Here is a 19,130-nt window from a genome sequence, read left to right as displayed (position 1 = left end):
AACTCTTCAGCTTTGTTTATTTACATGGAAAGCAAGGCACACTATAAACAGGAACATGTTTCTTCTGCAACAATAATTTTTGCCTGATATCTTGGTAAATTCAATTTTTGTAGTTCAGCATCCATAATCTAGTCTAAAAATACATGCTGATTCAGTAACAGATCTCTTTAAATGGGGATTATTTAGCCTTTGTTATACTAATGACAAGCAGAAAATGGTAATGAGGTTAATATTGTTCCTAATCCAAGTAAGAAAACTATTATTAAGATCATTATTATAATAATTATCAATTTAGTGTTAAATGATCTCTTATAACAAACTTCAGTGATGATTAGGGTTCTGTCAAACTAGATCACAATTAAAATGCCTGCTCCAAGAGATTTTAATTTAGGTGCCTCTACTTGCTTAAATATGCATTTAAGGGGATTAATCAACAGTTTAAGTGACTTCTTTGTAAGCTTTGCAGAAGTGACCCTGCAGCAAGAAAACTTTGTAGGATGTTGTGGGAGTATTGTTCAAGAACACACCCGCACTGAAATTTTAAAAACTAGTGAGTCTCACTTTCATAGGTGACTTTGGCACTCAGGATTATCATTATCAGCTTTCTCGAGCTGTCCTTGCACCATGCAGATGCATGAGGTGCTTCTTGCCCTGGAGGTCTGTCCTTACACTATGAAAATAAGAGAGTCATACTGGTTTAGCAAGTTACTGCTTAGCCAAGTTGTATGCATTTCCATAGCCCATCCCAGAGCAATGCAGAATACCTTGTTAGCTCATGTAAGTCTTGTGGGCTTTGTCTTCTCTAATTTTTAGGATCCTACTACATAAAATGAGATTGTATTATGACAACAGTGTACTTCATGGAATGCATTTATCAACATCTCCACAGTCTGGTTGTGATTCTTCCCCTCCCTTAAATTCTTTCCTTGCTGTAGCATCTTGAGGTGACAGACAGATTTTTTTCTAAGGTGCTGTATTTTTTTTAATTTAAAATAGTTAATTTAGGTTCTGAGGAAGATCTGTGGCTAGGTCTGTAGGTCAATACACTCTTTTTGCTCCTGCACTGTATAGTTCACTCAGAAAGCCACAGGCTTTTTGGAGAGGACATTCTGCTTTACCTCCCTTGGCAGGAAGAACCTTTGCCTGTCTGTTTGTCTGTCGATATTACCTAGAATGACTACAAGACTAACCTAGCAGAAAAGCTTTTGTTTATATTATTTAATAATGGGCACCATGAGGTAGCCCCTCTCAAGAGTGGAATTCTTGAAACCTAGTTACTTTCAAATCTTTTTAACATCAACCTCCTGAATTGGTTTTCTTGGTGGCTTTTGTGTGAAATAAAAAAAATTGTAACCATGGCAATATGTTTAAATTATATATCAAATGTCCTAGCAGAGTAAGGATTTGGGTGGATCTTCTAGTTAAGATCCTGATAAGAGCTATTCTAAGTGCTAAGCTGAGTTGAAGATGATACATGTGCTAATGCTGGTATCACTCAGCATGTGCCTGTCATTCCAGGCCTCCTCACTGAGGGCAAGGAGGAGAGAAACTTTGTGGTTTCATTGCATTCTTCCAGCAAGAAATTAAAATCCCACGAATTCCAGCTGATTCTGCTGCTTCATATGTGAAACGTAACCTCACATGATGAAGAGATACCTTAACTGAGGAAAACAAAAATGTTCTTAGAAGTAAGACTAAAAATTGGTCTTCAGGCTCACTGTGTTGGTTATTTTTACAGGGCTCAGGAACTGCCATTGTAGCACTTAGCTTTCCTCAGCCTCAATTTAAAAATTTCACCCTGTCTTATCTTGGTGCTGCTGGGAGGTCTGAGGTATTTTTACAGTAATTCCCTCATAGTCTGAGTAGCAGACTGAAAGGTCAGAGGCAAGGCAGGATAAAGAATAAATATCTGGTGGCAGCGGTGTAAGGAATCATTGTTTTATCAAAGAATGACATTTGCTTTTGGATTGCAAGGCCAAGGGACTTAGGCTTGCTGTGTGAGCAGCATGCTCAGCTGCCTTGGAGGGGAGTAGGTAAAAACGCTGCCATTTTCACCTATATGGGAGTCAGTGTTGGCATCCATTCCTCTTTCTTATCAGGTGTTTAAAGGCATTATTCACTAGTCATTACTTACTGAGTTTTTGTTCACAGTTTGTAGGTCTTCTCCCTGTGGTATGTGGTGTCTGGAAGGTCCAGAAACCTGTGCTAATAAAGCAGAGGTGTGGTGGGATGGAATAAAGACAATAGCCTGTTATATGCAAGAAAACATTCCCCTGTCAGATGCTTTCCTCATCCGTGCTGTCATCCTGGCTTGTTTCTCCAAAGCTGTTGGCGCTGTTCCCGTAGCTCCCTCGGGGGAGCAGGATGAGATGTTTGGTGATAGGGAAGTGAGGGGCTGTGAAGACGTGGCCAGCTGGCAGCTCCAGCACAGGGCCCAGCTCAGGCACGGAGCTGTAATAGTGCTGGGAGACCACAGCTCCCACCATGCTCTCAGCCAGGCTCCCTGGGGGATGGCTTGAGAAACCAATGCTGCCTTCATTCCTTGAGTAGGGAATGGAAGGGCAGGAGTTCTCACTGCTTTTTAGATCTCGGTTTTTGTTTTTTAGCTTGCTCCTGGGGAAGGATGTGTTTCTTTCTCATCAGAGCTGTTCTCCCTAAAAAGTTCTTGCTTCAGGTTCAGCTGGTGAAAAATACTGAGATGGTGTATGTTTATGGAGCTCATTCCCTGCTTACCTGATCATCAGCATCACCGTGAGTTATTCTGACAGACCTGGTTCCGAGATGGCTGCTGAGATCTGAGGTTTTTGTGTCAGCTTTTTTCACATAGAAATGGGACAAAATAAATTTCTCTGTTCAGGCATAAGGCTATATCCCAATGTTTTGGAAGGGACCCACATTGATATTAAGAAAGACTGGAGTAAAGCATGTCCAGCCTCTGAAAGGCATGTGCTGTGCCTCCAAAACTCTGGAGAGGCTCAGCAGCATTTGACCCCACTTGTGTCAGGGGGCTGTGTCTTAAACAGAGCCGAGGAAGCTGATATAAAACTGTTTTGAAACTGAGCCTCACTGCATGCTAACTCTCTGTTGGATAGGAGACTTCTTATTCATGCAGAAAATTATCCCAAGGAGACCAAACCTGGGAACAGGGAAATACTATTTGTTGTGAAATCACTAGTTGGACTTTTTATGCTCCTTACATTTCCTTGGTTGCTGGTGGCCTCAGTGACAGGCTTGTTCTAGGAGAGCTGCCCTCATGCCCAGGGAGCTTTGCTGGCACTCTGGAGCCCTGGCCTGGGGGCAGCTGTCTGTGTTATTTCAGCCCCAGACCTCTCTGGAGAGCTAGGCTGCTGATTGTGTCAGATTGTTGGTTGAAACCATGACATGAAAAAATGCCTTTAGAGAATTTAGGACAGGGCTGACAAACTCTGTTTAAGTTGTGTTACAGGCATGATGTTGACTCTGGTCTCAGAAGGAGAATTGTTAGTGAGTTTGTTGGCTGAAAATCCCTATATATAAGTATGTGTATACACACACATTTCCCAAATGTCCATTTGACTGTCAAGCTGATAAATGCCACTGTTCTGGGAATGAGCCCTCCTATGTCAGTATTTTCACCTCTACCTATACAAAATGTAGCGAGCATGCTTTATCCTATTTTCTCCTCAGGGATTTTGAAAGATGCTGAATGCTGCAGAGCTGAACTTCTCCTTTATTAATGCTGTCTCAGTTTCTAACTCCATCTTCCTTTCCAGAAACGTGAAGGCCTCCTTCAGACCACTCATGTTACAGAGGAGCTGACAACTACAACAGAGTAAGTACAAAGCACTTGAGCTTCTTGAGTGTGTCTGGTGCATGATATGAGACCATTAGAAAAGATGAAAGAGCAACTTAATCTTCCCCCCCTAAAATTTGCTAAAATAATAAAATCCCTTGATATGGTGCTTTTTTGACTGTATAGAAATAACTTGGTCTCTGGAAATATGTTACAAAGAAGAGTGTCTTCTTGGCATTCCTGTATTACAGAATCTTTTAATCAAATAGTTCACTGAAAGTGACCTATGTGGGCCCTTTTTGCCCCCTTGCCTCCTGCATATAGCAATACATGCCCTGTGCTGTTACCTCTCTCAAGTGAAGGGCCCATGTAGATATTTTGGGGAGGAATTAGTTAGACAAAAGACAATTGTCTCAAAACTGAAGTGATACCCTGTTTAAATTGTAAGGAGAGAAGATCTCTGGGCTAGAGCTCAGCAATAATAAATAAATCTCTTCTTTCTCCATTTTTTTCAACAGAATACTTCGCTTTATATTTTTATAGTCTTTTTTATAAGGAGAAGGCTAGACATGCACTTTGGCTGCAAATAAAAGCTGAGGTTTTCCTTTTCATGGCCTGAAGGCAACTCTTCTAAGAGGGACTTAGTTGAGCCCTCCTTCAATTTATCAGTATGTTGGCTCACTGTAGCGTTGGCTCAGCTTCCTCTAACTGAAGATAAATGAAGTACCATGTGGCTAGCTCAGTGGGGATGATCTTTCAGATGGAAACACTCAAAAATGAGATCATAACATCTTTGTGTGGACATTAAAGATCTCATAGTGTTTTTTTGTAGGATCAGAGCTCAGCCTCAGGTTTGTGGGCCAAAATTCCTCCCCTCTCTCCTATGCCCTTGAACAATGTAGTTAGCTTGTCCTCCCCTTCAGATGTGGTTTGCAAGTGGTAATCTGCAGAGTGGGGTTTAGGCATTTTTTAGCAAGAAACATGTTTACAGATTTGCATGAGTGTTTATACATGTATTTTATGAAGTTATTTAATATTACATGATATTAAGAGGTTTAGTGTTTAACGTGTTGCATGCCCAGAGATAAGTATAGCTATGGAAAATGCAGTGATCAGCAGAATCCAGTATTCATTGAATACTTTCAAATTCCTCTGCCTGATTCTCAGCTGATAAACATCTGTATGTCTGGTGAGCTCACTGGCTGTGCATATAATTTATATGTGGCAGTTGTGTTTACATAATATCCAGATCTGATGTATGTTTTCTTTCTTCCGAGAAAACAGATCAAAGAGTGATAGACAGCCTCACTCCTGAGCTCTGTGGCATAACATCTGCTGACTGTACTTGTGGAAACTATATGCAGTAGTACATTTGTTCCTTCACTCTTCTTCATAAAAATAGTTATGTATAAGAAATCCCAATTAACTGCAAAGTATGCATTTCCGTTCATTTCAATTGTATTACCCTGACATCACTGGTGCTCTGCTGAGGACATTCCTTGCAGCACTGTTGGGTCTGGTCTGGCCTCAGCATCGTGCAGGAAAAGGCCCTTTAAGTCCATGGTTTTACTTTTCAAAGTGATTGTTCATGAACTAACCCAATCTTTGTGAATGCTCTGACTTGCAGGATGATGATGGGAAGATTTGGTAAGTAGCAAAATTGACTCTGAAATATTTTATTTATATCAGGCATAGAAATCTTGTTTGTTTTCCTTCAGTGGATCAAGAGAATGAACTGAACAATTCCATAGGTTTGGGATATACTGCAGGGGAAGGTTTCTTTTACTCCACACAGATGTGAAGCATAGTGTGTAGAACCAGATCATCCAGTGTAGTGTTTATGCTCTTCAGACAGGTCTCCATCGATTTGTTTTCATTTTTAAGTAATGAATAGCAGAAATGCTGCACAGATCAATATTTCCTTATACTGTTGTAAGGGCTTTCACATAAAAATCCTTGCAGACCTCAGCAATAAGTTACTCCTTCTTCATAATGCAACCATTTAATTTCTGTATAAATAAATAAATGGAAATAAGTAAATGTGTATAGTTAGAGGTCTAAGAAAGCTGTGATTATCTGTCTGCTTTCAGTGACCAGTCAGCCCTAAGTCCTTTATATGGAGCATTTTATCTCCTCCATGTTCACTAGAATTTGAAGTTTAGCCCTTGCCAACCGTAGACCTGGTATTATAAACAAAATCTTTTTTTTTTTTTTTTTTTTTTTTTTTTGGTGTTACTGCTGAGAGACTTCTCTTTTTACATTTAGTTTTGTTGGTGGCATTAAGTCACTACTTTTCATCAAAGAGATGTGGGCTCCTGTAAAGGACTGTGTGCAACATGACCATTTCCTCTATTGCAGAATATTTTCATTAATAATTAATAAGGAACTCTGAAAATAAATAATATCGGAGGGGCTGGAGGGGCTAAATAACTATCTTCAGATACCAAAGGAATTTGGTTAATATATGTCTATTTATTTAACAATAGAAAACTACTAAAATGTGTACTGTAAATAAAAATAATTTGAACTAGGAAAAAACTTTGTTAAAAACTATGCTTAAAATTTCAACAGCTTGAAACTCGCACACTTTCCCAGCATTTTAAAGTATTTGGGTTTGTTTGGGATTTTCTTAATGCAATTGGAATTGATTAGATTTTTAAATTTTTTCTTGGTTTACGTGATAATGACAGTGTTCAACTAAAAACCTCAGTGTTTGGAAAATTTCAGTCAGTCCAAAGCTTCCACTGTGTGAAATGTTGCACTGCTTTAGTTGATCTAGTAGATTTTGGATTAGATACTCTTACACAGTGCTTTGAAGCTCTAAAGATAACTTAGATCTTCATGCTGCATGTAAGCTTTGGTTTTCATACACTGCTGAATCAGATTACACTTGTGCTCAGTTTTAAGCTTTACTGAAGCCTGGGCACTATGAGTAATTCTAAATGAATCACATGAATATCTGATTTTGACTCTGAGCAGTGGATGCAACAATAGCTACCACTTGAACTGCAGCCCCCCAATGCAGGGTGATGTTTCAGTGGCTCATTGTTTAAGTTAGGATTGGAGCACAAGCAAAATTTGTGTTTCATTTTAATTTTTCTTCCTCCTACATATTTTGTGTACCAATTACAAATTGCAGAAAAGAGAAATCAGTGAATCATACATTGCTTTTCCCTCTCAAAATTTCCAGGGGAGTTCTCTCTGGGCTTTAGACACCAAATTAGGGTGGTAACTTTTAGCTCAAGCCTATGTTACCTGACTGTCTAAGAACTCTAAGCTTGGGTCACATAACTTGCTTTCCACACTTGGCTGTTGGAGGGATATTGATTTTTCTTCTTTCCCCCCCCTCTATAACCAGAGCGTGATGCCTTCGACACACTGTTTGATCATGCACCAGACAAACTCAGCGTAGTCAAAAAGGTAAAAAGTAAAATAAAAATTTTATTAGTATATATTTATTATTTATTGTCTCAAGGAAGATCTGGTAAATGGCAAAGGAGGATACTGGAATAGTAAAAAGGATGTTTATCCCCCAGAGATCACTGTTTCAATGTCAGGTCTTTGGTCAGGCTTGACTCATTGCTCTGCTGTCTTGGCCAGGGCTTTTCTGGGTACCTCTGCTAAATTCAGTCCGCATTATCCAGCAGCCAGAGTCATGCATGTGTCTTCTTACAGCCTCAGTCTCCCCAGGAAGTACTTGGTGTTTGATTTTCAGCTCATTCCTAATCTGAAAGTCCTCTTCCACAACTGGAAGATATTTTCCACAGTATCCTCAAATGTATTTCACCCATAAATAAATTTGCTAAATATAAAGATTTTTACAGAAGAGTTGCTCTTGTCCCCAGGGCTCTTCTGCTTAACGCTAATTTACATGGTCCTTTGGCCTGTCCTCCAAGTCTAAGCATCACCAAAAATCACACCTCTCCAGACATATTCTTGACATGGCTCCTTGTGCTAGGCAGAGTGGATGAATAAAGTAGTTGTTGGTCTCCTCCATCTCTTTTTAGTTTTAGAGAATATATAAGGTAAAGACTTCATGTGGTTCCGGTGTGGCTTTTCCAGTGTGGCTGTTCAGCTATTTATTAGAGCAGTAGTATGCAAAGATGTGTAATCTGTCCCTTTGCTCTGTACGAAACAGAGGATGTATGCATTCAAAATGATGCTTTGAAATTGATAGAGAATTAATTTAACACTATCAGTGCAATTAAAGTGTTTACACCCAACTCTCTGTTCCTTTTGGAAGTGTTTTAAGCTGGCTGAGAGATCTCTGCTTGATGATACATGCATCAGCATGTACTTGATTCATAGTAAAAGGATCTTGCAAGTCTGCTTCCTGCAGGAACAGAGATTTGGGTTATAAAACAAATCTAATTTGCTAATTGGCATGCATACATCACTCCACCAGAGGTGTGTGCAGAATAATGCACTGTCTTCTCTTGGGAGTCTTAGCTGCTCATGCCTTGCTCCCAGGTAGAGGAAATTCTCCAAGAACCTGAAGACGTAAGTGTGGACAGTAAACACACCTACTGCTTGCTTCATCTTCACAAAGAATGTTCAAAAGAATCAATGTCATTGCAGCTTTTTCCTACAAATGCTGAAGTGGGCTTTATGTACTAGGAAAAATAAAAAGTAAGTTGTATGTAATAGCACCATCTGGTGACTTCTGGCATATGGTACAATAAAAATGACTGCGCTGTTTTCAGCTTTTTTGTACTTATTGATGGAAAAGCTAATAGCACGTGTGCATCTTTATTAAACTTAAAAGAATGCCTTGAAATTTATGTTCATATGGATACTGACTGTAGAGTCTAATATCACTCTGCTGTTTTTTTTTTTTACAGTCTCTGATCACCTTTGTGAACAAACACTTGAATAAACTGAATTTGGAAGTAACAGAGTTAGAAACCCAGGTAGAAGACTTTGTCTTTTTGTATGTAACCTAACTGTGTAAATTACAAATTTAGGCCCTTGCTCCATAAAACCTTGTTTTGCAACTGTTTATGTTTGGGCCTATTAATCTATAGGATTGGGGCTCTGTCTTTTAAGTAGCAATGATGTTAACTGATGCTTGCTTCCTTTACTCATGTTTACATGTATTGCTGCTGATTTTTGTATTATAAGGTAAAATTGTTGGAAATTGAATAGGGTCATATTAATGGCTGTAGAATATAATATAATTCCAGGGCAGTTTTTCTCTCTTATCAAAGTAGGGTGCTACAAAGCAGTTGCTGTAGCTATGGGTGGATGGTGGATTGTGTCTTTTCTAGCTGTGAGGGTTCCTACTGAACTGGTGTATCCTCTTCATAGCTGGCTGCCCAGGGCTGTTGGGAAGAGTGTGGACTGCAGCATGCAGTATGTCACAAAGATATCAGCATGAGCTTTGATCTCTAGCTCAGAATTAGGTGCTAAAAATGCTTGGAAACCTCAAGTGAGTGTGAATTTCATTGTCAGTGGGATACTTCTTGCTTTATGGAAAATAAGCAATTTTCAGGCACAGGGTTCTCTATGCAGAAGAAGATACTCTTTCCAGAGTTCACTGAACTGTGGAGAGATGGTTGTCTTGTCCTGGGAAAAAAAAAGAAAAAAAGAAAAAGAAGATGGCATGTAGAAAATTATACCAGGAGTATGGATAATCGGTTTGAGTCTGGCTCAGTTTAATACCAATAATTCACTGCTATTTTATATAGCTTCACTGAGATAAATGGGTGACTGGATCTGTTCTGTCAAAAGAAATCATTGCTTAATGCCTTGAAAATACCCAGCAATTTATTTTTTTAAAGGTTAGAGGATGTCACAAAGGATATACCAGGATCACAAATGGGTAATCTGTTACTAATATGTAACATTATCCACTTTAGCCAATAAGTAGTCTAGTCATCCTGTCTAGAAGGAATACTGAATAGTATTGCTGAAGGTATTTAGTAATTATTCAATATTGCCTGAAACTATAAACAATCTATTTTTACTTGAAAAAAATTCTTTTGTGAAGCTAAGCTTCTTACCTGTAACAGAGGAGACCTAATTTCAAGTTCTGAATAAGAGCAGAGATTTGAATGTGCAGCACACACGATGCAAGAGGACTTGTGGTTGAAGTCACCAGGTGCTGTAGAACTAGGACTGGGAGTATATAATGTGCAAACATTTTTCAGTGTCTTTTTTTTTTTTTTATTAATCAAAAAAGCTATATTAAATTCTCTAGTTAAGTTAGCAAGATTCCTCAAGCAAATAAAATGAATGTGAGGAAAAGCAGGAACAGCCATACATACCCTAACCTCACCCCATGGAATTCAGCATTCTAGTAAATAGGTAACTGGCTGGAGAGGACAATCTTGTTTTCAGTCCCTGCTTATTCAGACTTAAAACTCTGCACAACTAAGAAGTACAAATTGTAGATAACTTTTGGGTAAAATGCCTTTAATTTCTTTTGCTTAAAGCTATTTACTGCATGAAAGTAGCTTAAATAGTTGTTCACACATGATCATGCATGGGATGGGTTAACGCTACAGCAATAGCTGATGGTCTTATTTTGCTCAGGAAATGAGACTCAGGGAAATAGTGCTACCAGATGTAGGCAGAAAGCCTTGTATCCTGTGGGGTTTTTTTTTTCTTTTCTTTAAAGACTGTCAAGAACAGACTGATTAGAAAAGACTGATTTAGCTTGCTCAGCTGCACTGGTGATTGCAAGGGTAGAGATGAATCCAGGGAGCAGATGAAGCAAAGCCCTAAATACTTGTTAAACTTGCTATCAGTTCTTTGGTATGCCTGAAAGAAGCAGTCTGTGGGTCCTGAACAGTCTTACACTTTTGTGTTAGCAAAGAACAGTGGTAGAAATCAAAGTACATAATTTCTTTCTTTATTCTGCTTCTTTATGAATGCTTCTTTGAAAACAGATGTTTTTACCTAAGAATGTCATCAGTATTTCTACTTAGTTTGCAGATGGTGTTTACTTGGTTTTACTCATGGGTCTCCTTGAAGACTATTTTGTTCCACTTCACAACTTCTACTTAACACCTGAAAGTTTTGACCAAAAGGTGGGTAGAAACTCCAAGTTGTAGTCTTTTTGCCTTGTTGCCACATTATATTTTCCAATTATTATATCCTTTCTCTTTTTCCCAGTATATTAGAACCCGATAATCTTCTCCTCCGGAGCTGTAGCAAAGATGCAGTGGCTATGACACTTGATTGCAAATACTGCTAAATATTTTTTGTGAAATGAATGTGTGTATTCCCCATAGTTAAGGGGGAAAAGTGTTCTGTTACTAGCATCAAACAGCACATAAAGCTCATTAATATCTTGAATGAGTGAAGCAGTAATAAGTGCTTTCTATTGTATACGACTTTGCATAATTAAAGCGATTTATTAAATTGTAGTACTGCCTGGAGTATTTTATTGCACGTATTGTGCCAGACAGCTGCCTCTCTGCCAGTGAACAGGGCCTTTCTTCCTTGTTGTAGGGTAGCTTTGTATGTGTAGCTGCCTGACTTTAAAGATGAGGAGCTTTCATTAAATCTCTCCTCTTTGCTGTATCTACAGAATTGTCATTTGCAGTAACAAAAGTACACACAATTCATAATCTAAATTTCTTTGCTTAAACCTCAGTAAGCACAGAGAAGAAAGCTGCTGTGCAGATCTTTATAAACCATAGTGTTTACTTCTCGAAGAAGAGACTAAGAAGACACCTACTTTCTTGCATTTTTCCTTTTTGTCCATTTTCTTTCCTCTAACCTTATGTTCATGGGTGAATCTTGGTGGCTTGTTCAGGAATCCCTTTCTGTACAATTGTGCCTAGATTGTTTTGCAAGTTCACTGCACAGTCCATCTAGGAACTGCCACCACCAAGCATTTTTTCAAGCATTTGGTTCAAAGAGAAACTTAAATTGACTTTTATCTCTGTTGTCAAGTAGAGGAAGTCAAAGAACCAAAAGACTAAGTGAGGTTGCACAAGGTCATGCATTAAGCAGCCTGGCTTCTTGACAATGTGATGTTGATGTTGCTTGATAGGCAGCTGATAATAACACAGAAAGAACTAATGTTTGAAAATAATTCCCTTTAGTGTCCTTATTTCCTCTTTCTTATATACCCATATGTATTTTCTCATCTCTGTTCAGTCACCTCCTTTGGTAACTGGGGCGAGAGATTTCATGCCTTGCAGTCAGAAATGTTGATCTTGGGTACAGTTAGGAAGAACTCAAGATAATGCAGTTCTGTTTTAGTTGTTACTGGGAGCTCTCTGGCCTCTGCTGTAGAGACTGAGATTGGGGCTTAATGGGATTTTCTGGTTCATGTGGTACCCAGGCTCCTTTATACACTTGAAATTTGGAAATCTTAAATTAATTCCTTGGTATACAAAGTGAATATTTGCCCTGTAATGATACAAGCTTTCATTTCTTAGTGTCTTGTATGTACTTCCTGCCACACTTAAGCATGTAAATATTTAATATTGATTTAAATAGCATTATCATTCTTTGTGTCAGGTAAAGAGAAGCTAAGGCATTTTAAAAAACTGATTTAACACTTCCAATGCCTATATAACTCTGAGATTCTAAGCACTTGTTTGTGTTTCAGGTCCATAATGTTTCCTTTGCTTTTGAGCTGATGCAAGATGGAGGACTGAAGAAACCAAAAGCTCGCCCTGAGGGTATGTACATGCCATGTGGCTTTCAACAGTTTATAATAAAGACATAATATTCAAGTGCATTTCAAACTCCATTCAAAGACAGTAGCAGTAGTACCACAAAGTGGAGCCATAAATGCACCCTTTGAAAGTTTTCCAAAGGATTATTGTCTGTCTGGGGTATATCCTCACCTGTGCTTATTCCTGGGTATGCCTTTTAGACTCTGATCATTAAGGAATGCTGTAATCACCCACACAGGGAGGCTGCATCTTGCACTGTCATTCTCTTTAGTGCAGCAAACAAAAGCATAACATGATCCTAAAGTTAGGAAAATGTCAAACTAGACTTACAGTATAACTTTTGCCACAGGGAAGGTAATTAACAATTGGTCTGAACTGTCAAGGGATGGAGGTGTAATTTCCATCAGGGAATATTTTAATTCAGCCACAAGTTGGTTCATAAACTCACTATGGGATTTCCAAGGTAAAATTCTCTAAGACTGTGTGATATCAGTCTGTGTGATGGCAATAGTTTTTTCTGACTCTAAATTGGCATGTCATCACACTGCCAAATAAACGTGATGGGTCCCTTCCCTCTTTTATCGATGGGGCCACCCAAACCTTTCATTCCTCAGTGTAATCAGCAGGGGTGATCAGCAGCAGTTAGGTAGCTCAAATTGCTGTTGGAAATTAGTAGGAATCAGCCTTAAATGCCTTCATGAGGGCAGATGGAACATACCTGCCCAGCACAGTGCTGCAGGTCTGAGCCCCCTCCCAGCTTCTGCTTGTGCTCTTTCTGGTGCCCTTGTATCATGCTCTTGGACTTCACTGCCTTTTACACCCAGCTGCTCTCTCCTTGGGACATGCCTGATTTCCTAGCTGTGCTTCTGGCTTCCAGTGATGTTTCTGCACTACCTTTCAGGTTTCTGTTTCTCTTCACTAGCACCTTGATCTTGGTTTATAGCATCTGAACCAGCCAGAGGCAGGAACTGAACCCCACAGGATTTGATCATGTCTCTTCAAGCTGTGTCAGCTGAGAGGGAGGTTATGGTCCTGGTTTCAGTGGGAAGGGGAAAAGAAAACAGTTTGGGATGAAATGGACAAACAAACACTGCAAATCTCTGATCCCTACAGAGCTGACTGTTTGGGTCAGGTTTATGGGTTTGGGTTTTTTTTGTTTGCTTGGGTTTTTCTTTGCGTTTTCATAATGCCAGGCAGAAAGAAGTGACTCTCAGCATCAGTGGGTTAGGTGTGCTGCTAGTTGTCTCTTCTCCAGATATTTGCATTGATTTTCCAGGTTCTGAAATGCCTGACTGTTACAAAGCATTGTTCCCAATGGCTAAATTTACATTTTAAATGAGGGAACTGGGTCTGGTACAGAGGAACCAATGCTGATTCTGTCTGTTACCTTACTGATAGTTCTGTGGTGGTAATCAACTTTACATGATACCTGGAAAAATTAGAAATGTTTCATATTTCAGTTATCCAGATAAGACAGTATTTTTTTTTCAGGATACACTACTTCACAGCAGTTAAGATCTTTCCTTTCTTTGGGGCAGGAGAAAATACTTTTGCAAATGCAAGTATGTAAAATAGTAGAAGAAGGGTAGGAAGAAAGTTTGAGAGGTTACTGAAAATACAAGACAAAATGGTGAGGTCTAACCACTGGTGTTATCCAGTATGTGGTGAGAGGGAAGTGTGGAGAGGTACTGGCAATGATTCTTCAAAACAGGCAGTAGGTGTTCCCCCTGGGCCTCACATTAATTGTAGTCTGTTAATGATTTGCTGTCTTCTTAGTTCTTGGAAAGATTTTTTTGATTGTGTGTTCTGCCTTACTTCTGCTTCTGTATGTATTGTTTACTGTGTAGTTTTTGCTTCAACCTCCTTCTCCTTTCTTACATATTAAATCCAACCTTTCCTTCCACCTCTTCAGTTTTCTCTGTGCTGTGCTTCCCCCTACAGTCCCTGGATTACATTTTTGTGGTATTTCCTGGCATTTTATTATAGCAATAGGTTGGGATGTGCTAGCAAAAAAAAGTTTTTGTTGAGTACTGTTCCAGACCTGTGCCCTGGCCTAATATGGTAGAAAGAATATTAGATAACAGAAAGCTTTTGAGTCTACTAAGAGAATTCAGCTTTGTTTGTTCATGAACTGTATCATTACAGAGGTGTGCATGTGTGAGGTTCAGTATCTCATACGATGTGTTGGGGTTACTAGTTTGCTGCTTCTGTGGCCAGTGTGGCCATCAATACCATTTCTCAAAGCCAGAAGTAGACTTTTTCTGCAACCAGTTTGATATGAGAAAGGGCATTATCCTCTGTTTTCCAGAGAAGTTATCCATGACTGTTGTCATTAAGGTGTTTTGAAGTGCATCGTGTGGGACATTTAAAAAACTTGAATTGCAGAGATCAGAATTCTGTAGGCTTTTGTTGCTGGTCCCTCCAGATCAGAGCTGCAAGGACTTGGTTTCTTTGAGGGCAAATGAAGGAGAGCAAAAAGCAAATTAAGCATTTTTCCTTTTCTTCCACAGATGTTGTCAACTTGGATCTGAAGTCTACCCTCAGGGTTCTATACAACCTGTTCACAAAGTATAAGAACATTGAATGATCCTGGAAGCTGCTGAGGCCTTCATCCTTCCACTTCTTTAGGCAGAAATCACAATAAACACACCCTCTGCACGCTCCCATTGTGCCTTATGCTACACCTGATAGATTCTTTCTACGGTTGATGCAGTCTCTGCAGCTGTTTGTATGACAATCCCACTAAAAATAATTCATGTGTATTCTCTATGTCACTTGAAAATGTGTAGATATTTGACACTTTTACCAGAAAATTCTTTTGAATGTGTTGTTTCTTATGATCAACAAGTATTCATTTGATAAAGGAGATATACCACTAACTAATGAGCAAGGAAAACGTGTGACCTTCCTCATGGCTGGAAACTGGTTCTTGTACAGACTTTCTCTTGCATGGTCCTTGGTTGTGCCTGCCATTTGATAATTTTCCAGGCTTAAGTGTTAGCGACTGAAAATCACATTGGAACTTATTTAGCAGCTGAGCCTTTTCTCTTAAATAATGTTTTGTATGTTCTGTTGGGTTGGTGGGACTGAGGGGAATTCCAAGCACTATATGAAGCTGATAGCAAAAGCTTCAGGTTTTATGTTAACCTCTTGCTACTCAGTGTTACTTCCATTCAGTGTTTACAAAGAATAAGTCTTGCAGTGGGATAACCAGCTAATCTTTTGATGCCCATTTTTTATTTCATCTCCTTTCTAGGATATATTTGGTTTCTAGAGTCACTGTTATCCTTTAAGCACACAGCTTCAGTCAGGTTAGTCAGGGGCTGGTCGAAGAGGCACAAGCTGGCTTGATGCATTTTGCTCCCAGTCTTTTCTGAAAAAAACACAGAGAACAATGAGCTTGGCAGTGTAAAGACTGGCTCTTCATTTTACATAGCTAAATTAAAGGGTCATATTCATTCCTGTTGGAGTTAATGGCAGCTGTACAATTCTAGGGATCAGGCTTTTATAAACAGAGTTTAATGTATTTTTCTTTCCTAAAGAGTAAAACTGAATTCCTCTATAACTAAGAGTTTGCTTCTATTTATGGATTGCACTGGGCTATGCATATATGTGGTATACATAGTGCAGGCCAATGGTTAGCACTCAAATCTGAAGCTCTTCAGTGATCAGTTATGTTTCAAAATAATTCCATTGAATTGCCCTCTGCCGTGCCAAGAAATACTCTGCTAGGCTCTGACCTGCTCTTGCTGTCTTTTAAATTGTTATGGATTTTAGTGAGAATCTGTTTTAAAAAAAAGGTTGCTAGATTTATCCAGGAGACTCTAGTTACCTCATTTTACTTATCAGGTTTAATCTGTAGAGCTGCTCCTGGCTGGTGATGTACTTGGTGCAGCAGTGTGTGTGTGCAAGAAGGCTGGGCTGGAGCATGAGCTGTCTGAGAGATTTTTGAGAAGACCTGTGTGAAGGAAGTGGGATTGTAATTTACAGAGTAAGCTTGTGGGATCTGCATATAGTAGAAGACCTTTCCTTGGAGTGCATAGAAGAGAGGTTTGACTGCTGCTTTTATGCATCACAGCAGCAACTTTTTTTTTTTGTTTTTTAATGAGCAGCTGTGATGTTGTGTGAAACATTAGGCAGGGTGCCCCAAAGAGGATGCAGGTAGTAATTCTCTGCTCCACTTGAGTTCTGTTTTAAGTAGGCATCCTCTTGCCCTAAAAATGGATTTCTTATACCAAATATTATTTACCCATGTGTTCAAGAGGAAACATGCTATTTGAATGGTATAATTTTACAACAAGGATTTTCTCTTTCCCTCCTTAAACATTTTTTAATCCCAAAGGGGAGGAAGGGCCTTCTGCTTCTTTGTTTTATATTTTTGGGTTCTGAGTTCTAGTATTTGAACTATTTGGGTCTCCTTCCCTCATACCTTCAAAACAAAAATGGAAGGAAGCTGCCTTTTTCCTGAAAAATTCAGAGCTCATCTGCTCTGTAAGGTTCTGTGGGGAATCATTGCTTGCCTGTGCTCTGGGAGGGAGCTGACCTCTCCCTGTTTACACAAAGCCTAAAACAATTGGACACGAATTTCAAATGGGGCCACCAGACTCTTCCTTGATGTTATTGCAGAGCAGTATTAGCAGTTACTGCAGAGGAGACTTGCAGAGGCACTAAGGCCTGGTGGGTCATCTCTTCTGGCAAGTTAATGAAATTGGTCTAACTTTTTGTGCTGTGAAATAGAGGTGTTGTGAGGCTGGAAGGTGATTGAACTGAAAGGTCTTTCAATCTTTTAGTTTGATGCAGTGTATTTGTGGGAAACAAATCTGTTGAAGAGCTGTCATTCCAGCCACCTCCCTTCAGGTGACGTGGAAATGCCATTGCTGTTTATATTTGGCAAACTGCTGGGAAAGGTCTCCAGAGAATCTATCTTTTGAAATTGTAAGCCATACTGATACCAAAAGCAAACAGAAAATAACAGGAGGAGATGGATTAGAGCATTTTTTGGCTTTGAGAAGGAGAATGGGTGGTTTTGAGATGGGATTATACAGCTGGCATCTTCATTGCATGTGAGCATATGAGAACATAATTCCAAATTTTAAGAGTTCCTGTTTTGTTCAACTTTGTCTTTCTGTTCACTCTGCAGAAAGTCTCCAAGTCCCCCCCCTACAACCCGAGGCATGGGTCCATTTTAGCATTCCTCCCATCAATATCCCTGTCAGACAAGACTGCAGGCTTGGTGCCTTGAGCAGGTTGGGGGCACATGTCGTATCCTGTTTTGTTATGGTTTTAAGTAAATATCATACAGGAAAAATACATTTTTCATTCCTTGGCTCCTTGTTGTCTAGCCAGATCACCCTTCCTATAAATACTGTATTTATTGTTAACCAGATGGGAGACAGGATGGATTTAACTGAACTGGAGCTTCATCCCAATCAGTCCAGTTTCCAGGAGGAGCAATGTCTGTAAAAGTTCCCTAAACACTCGTTTTTGTCATGCCTTTCTGTTACATATGCATGATACTTCTTTTCCTCTTCAAAAAGATAAGTCAAAAGTTAAAACTGTTGTTCATGAACACTTTGTGTTATTAGAGTTTTAGGTATGTTCCCTACATGCCAGTGGGGTAGATCTGAATGCTGTTGACTTCATCTGGAGTGTTGAATGCTTTGCAGCATTAATGTTTCCATTCTTGTAAGTGCTTAATGAAAGTCTGTATTTTCCAATCCATACAACTTTCTTTTCAGGTGCATCTGTTTGACCTACTCAGTTCCAGTGAGCTGTATTACCACAGAAGTAGACCAGATGCTCCTCCACTGTATCCTGTTTTTCAAGATGAAAAACCAACAGTGGCAGGTTAAAAAAAGATCTGTTTAAGCCTTATAGGATTTCTTACCTCTCTTCCTTCAGTGCTTTCAGTATTAATATATTTTTAAGAGTCTTTTCTACTCTTTTTAACAGTGTTTACTCTGGATTTCTAACTACTAAAAACCGGCCTTGCAGATAAAATTCTGAACTTGTCATATGCTGGAGATATCCAGCTTTGTGACAGGAGTTGTGTACTGTAAGCAAGTTACAATGCAATGCTATGTTTGCTAAAAGTCACATCAGGAGTGTTATGCATGGTTTGTGACAGTTGTACTATTTATTCGAATAAATAAATAATGATTGCTTGGTTTTCTGTATCTTTCTTTTGCTACATAAATGAGTCTGTGGGAGGAGCTTTTGAAAGGTGAGCATCAGCCATCTTCTTCATCAAGGGTCATCAAGCAAAGCAATGATCTCCTCACCAGCCCATGGTACAGGTGAGGTGACTGTATGGGCAGATACAAATTAGGTCCTCTGCAGGTTTCATCAGCCACTTTTTTTAAATTTATTTTTTTTTTTAATATTGCTCAGCTGCTGGACCTGATGAAGTTGCTTACTTTTTTCCTTCCACAAGAGAAATGTAGCTGAATTACACTCTCATACCACAGAAAGACTTTGAGCTCAGTTCTTTCACAGTGGTGCAGTGGGGAAGCCTGGCATGCTGAAGCCAGCCCTGTCTGTGTCTACAATGCAATTGGGAAGCCAGAAGCCCAAGTAAATCTGGAGCGACACTGAAAATGCCTCTGTGCTTCCCTTTGCTCTGGTATGGAGAGAGCATGGAGTGACTCCAGTAGAGCAAGGCCTTGTGGAGGAGCAGGAAAATTAATTATCAGAACTTGTTATTGGTGGGAGTGCTGTTGATT

At 39.3% G+C, this 19,130-nt stretch overlaps 1 protein-coding gene across 2 annotated transcripts in view; it reads left to right on the top strand.

The window, feature by feature from the left end:
• PARVB (parvin beta) overlaps positions 1-18,575 on the top strand; it is a 58,905-nt gene extending 40,330 nt beyond the window's left edge. For both annotated transcript variants that reach the window (XM_030463028.1, XM_030463035.1), the window contains exons 7-13: positions 3,753-3,811; positions 5,400-5,419; positions 7,131-7,192; positions 8,614-8,682; positions 10,702-10,803; positions 12,339-12,411; positions 14,919-18,575. In XM_030463028.1, the coding sequence (XP_030318888.1) occupies positions 3,753-3,811; positions 5,400-5,419; positions 7,131-7,192; positions 8,614-8,682; positions 10,702-10,803; positions 12,339-12,411; positions 14,919-14,995 (462 nt within the window). In that variant the 3' untranslated portion in view covers positions 14,996-18,575. The remainder of the gene's footprint in view (positions 1-3,752; positions 3,812-5,399; positions 5,420-7,130; positions 7,193-8,613; positions 8,683-10,701; positions 10,804-12,338; positions 12,412-14,918) is intronic.
• Positions 18,576-19,130: the final 555 nt, after the last annotated feature.

This window comes from Calypte anna, chromosome 1 (genome assembly GCF_003957555.1).
Source record: "Calypte anna isolate BGI_N300 chromosome 1, bCalAnn1_v1.p, whole genome shotgun sequence".
NCBI lineage: Eukaryota > Metazoa > Chordata > Aves > Apodiformes > Trochilidae > Calypte > Calypte anna.
Note: the sequence above shows the minus strand (reverse complement) of the source record. Positions and strands in the feature narration are given on the sequence as shown.